The 4,923-nt window shown below is 17.8% G+C and overlaps 2 protein-coding genes across 2 annotated transcripts; both read left to right on the forward strand.

Annotated features, from left to right (window-relative positions):
- Positions 1-640: 640 nt before the first annotated feature.
- Positions 641-1,443, forward strand: PRSY57_1357300 (hypothetical protein; the record flags this gene model as incomplete). The annotated part of the gene is made up of 3 exons (XM_012909495.1): positions 641-753; positions 946-1,057; positions 1,249-1,443. 3 exons carry the CDS (start codon positions 641-643, stop codon positions 1,441-1,443), a joined length of 420 nt encoding a protein of 139 aa, XP_012764949.1.
- An 827-nt stretch (positions 1,444-2,270) lies between these two features.
- PRSY57_1357400 (zinc finger protein, putative) lies at positions 2,271-4,187 on the forward strand (the record flags this gene model as incomplete). Its single annotated transcript, XM_012909496.2, has 1 exon — positions 2,271-4,187. One exon carries the CDS (start codon positions 2,271-2,273, stop codon positions 4,185-4,187), a length of 1,917 nt encoding a protein of 638 aa, XP_012764950.2.
- Between the last annotated feature and the right edge of the window lie 736 nt (positions 4,188-4,923).

Below are 4,923 nucleotides of genomic sequence, written 5' to 3' on the forward strand. Positions count from 1 at the left end.
TGGAGATATCAATTTTTTTCCTTTTTTTTTTTTTTTTTTTTTTTTTTTTTTTAATAACATATATTTTATAACACTACATATAATGAACAAATAACTTGTTAATATTTTAAGATTATTAAATTTTACCAATGAAAAGAAAAAAAAAAAAAAAAAAAAAGGAAAAAAAGAAAAATTGTCCAAATTAATTTTTTCCTTTTTTTTATATTTACATAGTAATATTAATATATTTTATTTGAATTTTTTTCAGTGAATTTAAATGTCTAATATTAAAAAAAAAAAATCATAAAATAAAATAAATATAATTAAATTTGGGATATTTTATAACAATATAATTATTAATATAGCAATTTTTTTTTTTATTTATTTTTCCTTTTTTAAATAAACATTATTAATTTTTCTTAACAATATAATAAAAGTAATAAAATATAAATATATATATATATATATATATATTATATATTTATTGTATTTTTCATCCTTTCCACCTTTATCTTTCTTTTTTCATTTCATTTTAATAACTTCATTATGTAGATCAACGTCATCATATATATATATATTTATAAATATATATTTGAACTATATTATCATATATTTTGCAAGATACACATATATATATATATATATATATATATTTTGAAAGATGGCAGATAACGACAATAATTATAATAATAATATAAATATGGATAGACTAAGTGAGATATTCAAAAGTACTTTAAGTTTAATGAAAAATACAGTGCATGGTTTAGCTCAAAGGTATCTAATTTTTTCTTTTTAATTAAAAAAATTATATATATATATTACCATATGTGTATTATATATATATATATATATTAGTATGGTGAATATTCTTTTATGAATCTTTCTATACAAATATATATATTTATTTTGCTTTATTTTATTTATTTAATTTATTTTATTTTTTTTATTTCTTTTTTTTCCTTTTAGAAATGAAACGATTTATAATTTATTATATATGAGCGATAGTATGCAAAACAAAAATGACAACTACAATGAGATGCTATCAAATGAAATGACTTTTAACAAAAATATGATAATAGTAAATTTATATGAAACTTAAATAAATAAATATATATATATATATATATATATATATATATATATATATCATCATTTAAATTAAGGAATAATTATATATATTATTTACATTTGTACAAAACATTTTTATATGATTAACACAAATACATTTATATATATTTTCCTTTTTTTTTTTTTTTTTTTTTTTTGTAGAAATGGGTAATAATAGCTATTATTTTGTATTTGATATTTATGCTATTCTCATATGTGTTCGTCAACTACGTTTTGTTCTACGCAGTCATATTTTTTGTTTGTGTTTTTATTATTAAATATTTTGTCTATCATTTTAATAATAATGAAATTGAAGTTTTAGAGAATTATCAAAGTTTTGAAGCCAACACAATATAAAATATTTAAATGGAAACACAGAAAAATGAAAAATAAAAAATAAAATAAAATAAAATAATGCATATATATATATATATATATATATATATATGTATATAATGAAATATGAACATATATTATTTTTAGTATTATATATATACAAAATATAATCAATTTATTTTATTTTATATTATTTTTATTTATTTATTTATTTTTTTTTTTTGCTCTACTTTTTTTTAAGTTATGATTAAATTTTTTTTCATTCTCCTATTTTTTTTAATTTGTAATTAAAGGGAAAAAAATCAAAAAAATAATAAATAAGTAAAAAAAAGATAAAAAAGAAAAAAAGAAAAAAGAAACATCACTAAATATATATATTAAATATGTGAAAATAACATCATTTGAAAGTTTTTTTATTTATATATATAATAATATTTATACACTATATTTCATTAATAGTTTTTACCTAAGTTTTATCTATCTTATGATATATACATATATATATACATATATATATATATTTTTTAACTTGTTTAAGTAATAACTTTATTAATTGATAACTATATTAAATAATATATTTTTTTGAAAATTTATAATAAGTAGGGAAGGGAAATAAAGAAATATTGTATATATTATATGAACGTATAAATAAGAATAAATATATAATTTAATAATTATTTATAATAATTTTTCATTATTTATTTTATTAATTTAATATAAATTGAGGGTGTTTATATATTTAGTATAAAAGATTAACATATATATATATATTTATTTATTTATTTATTTAGATATATATAGAAATTTTGCTTCTATATTATTATAACATAATTATTGTTTGTAAAAATATGAGCGGCGAATATACAGATAAAGAAAAACTTGATGTTATGGACGATACCATTGAGGTACGCTCCATGTGTATAAATTGTGAGAAGGAGGGACTAAACAAGATTGTAAAAATAAATATTCCTTATTTTAAGAATGTTCTAATACATTCATTTGAATGCGAGTTTTGTAATTATAAAAATAATGTCATACAAGATTTGAATCAAATAAAAGATAAAGGGGTAAAAATAAGTATGAAAATAAATAACGAAGAATTATTGGATAGGCAGTTGATTAAATCAGAATATGGTGTTTTAAAAATACCTGAGATAGATTTTGAAATACCAAAAGAAACGCAAAAAGGTTCCATTAATACTATTGAAGGGTTTTTACATACCGCTTTAAATAACCTAACAATATATTTGAAAGAAATAAAAAATATGTATAATGAGGCAAACACAATTACAGCAAATGAAACAAATGAAGCAAATGAAAAAAATGTAACAAATGAAGCAAATGAAGAAAATGTAACAAATGAAGCAAATGAAACAAATGAAGCAAATGAAAAAAATGTAACAAATGAAGCAAATGAAGAAAATGTAACAAATGAAGCAAATGAAGCAAATGAAACAAATGAAGCAAATAAATCAAATGTAACAAATAAATCAAATGTAACAAATAAATCAAATGTAACAAATAAATCAAATGTAACAAATAAATCAAATGATTTTAAATTAAATTCAGCGGAGAATCTTGAACAAAAGGATAACATAGTATCAACATTAGATGAAGAAAAAAATAATAATAATGATGAAAATCATAATGAAAATAATTTAGGAGCTAATACAAATGGAACATGTCAACAAATTACTATAGAAAATTATATTAAAATGATTGAAAACACTGTTCAAAATTTAAGCAAATTTGTTATATTAAAGGAATTCCCTTTTACTATTCAAATAATAGATCCCTCAGGATTAAGTTCACTAGAACATTATGAAGATGATTTAAAATATAAGATAGTTGATATTGAATATTATAATAGAACTAAAGAGGAATTAAATGAACTTGGTTTTTATGAAGAATATTTTGAAGAAAATGAAAAAACAAATGATATTAATTCAAATATGATCGGAACAAATACAAATGAACAACAAAATATAAAAAAAGAAAATTTCGATTTTATAAAAAAATATATTCATATGAATGATAATAATAATAATACAAATACTACCATGAAATATAAAACCTTAAGTAATGAAGAAGAAGCAAAATTAATTGAATCATTTGCTTCAAATTGTCCATGTTGTAATCATATGGGTATGAATAATTTTTGTGAAATTAATATACCTGGATTTAAGAAATGTTTAATACTTTCTTTTGTTTGTCCAAATTGTAATTTTAAAACAAGTGAAATTAAAAGTAGTGGTGAAATTAATCCAAAGGGTAAAAAAATTACCTTAACAGTTAATAATAAAAATGATTTGAATAGATTTGTAATAAAATCAGAAACAGCTTCTATCAACATTCCAGTAGTTGAACTAACATCAGATTATGGTACTCTTGGTGGTACTTTAACTACGGTTGAAGGATTAATTATGAAAATTATTGAATCTTTGGAGGAAAAATTTAAATTCTTATTAGGAGATTCTAATATTAATACTCATCAATATGAAAATGAAAATACACCTAATGCAGTTAATAATAATGTAGATACTACGAGTTCCAAAATTAGGGAACTTATTAGAAAATTATATAAATTGTGCAAAACTGAGGAATTTTGTCCTTACGATTTCATAATTGATGACATTGCATCCAATAGTTATATTTCTAGTGATGTAGTAGGAGAGGATCAAAATTTAAACGAAGAAGAATATGAAAGGACCTATGAACAAAATGATATGCTAGGTATTACATCCATGCAGACAGAGAATTATTAAATATTGATTCTTCATAATATCTATTACGATTATATAATATATATATATATATATATATATATATATATATATATATATATATATGTATATATGTATATAATCAAACAATTAAATTTTGTGTTATTATTTTTATATATATTTAAAAATGTGAAGGTTTCATATTTATACAAATATTTTACGTAAATTCATAAATGTTCAAAGAAAAAATAAATGATAGTTTTATACATTTATAAATTTTATCATTTTTTTTTTTTTTTTTTATTTACAATTTTTATTTTTCATATTAAAAATGGAAACATTTTTTTTCGTATAAATGATTTTACAATGATGTCATATGTTCAGATATATATTATATATATATATATATATATATATATATATATATTTTTTTTTTTTATTTTTATATTATTTTGTTTTATTTTTTTTCATTATTTTATTTTTTCTTTCCATTGGTAATAAATGAATAATACTTTTATTTTAAAAATATACCTACAAATAATATTAACATGTCTATATGAACATAGAATATATTTATATGAAATGTATTTTTTAAATATGTAATTTTAAATACAAAAATTTCTGTACGATATGGTTTTTATTTTTAAATTTCCTTGGTTTATTTAATAAATATGTATGCTAACGTAAAAATATGAATACATATATATGTATTATTAATATTCCATAGCTAATTTTTTTTTTTTTTTTTTTGTTTTTAACTTTAATAAGAATGTAAATA

Source organism: Plasmodium reichenowi, chromosome 13, assembly GCF_001601855.1.
Source record: "Plasmodium reichenowi strain SY57 chromosome 13, whole genome shotgun sequence".
Taxonomy (NCBI): Eukaryota; Apicomplexa; class Aconoidasida; order Haemosporida; family Plasmodiidae; genus Plasmodium; species Plasmodium reichenowi.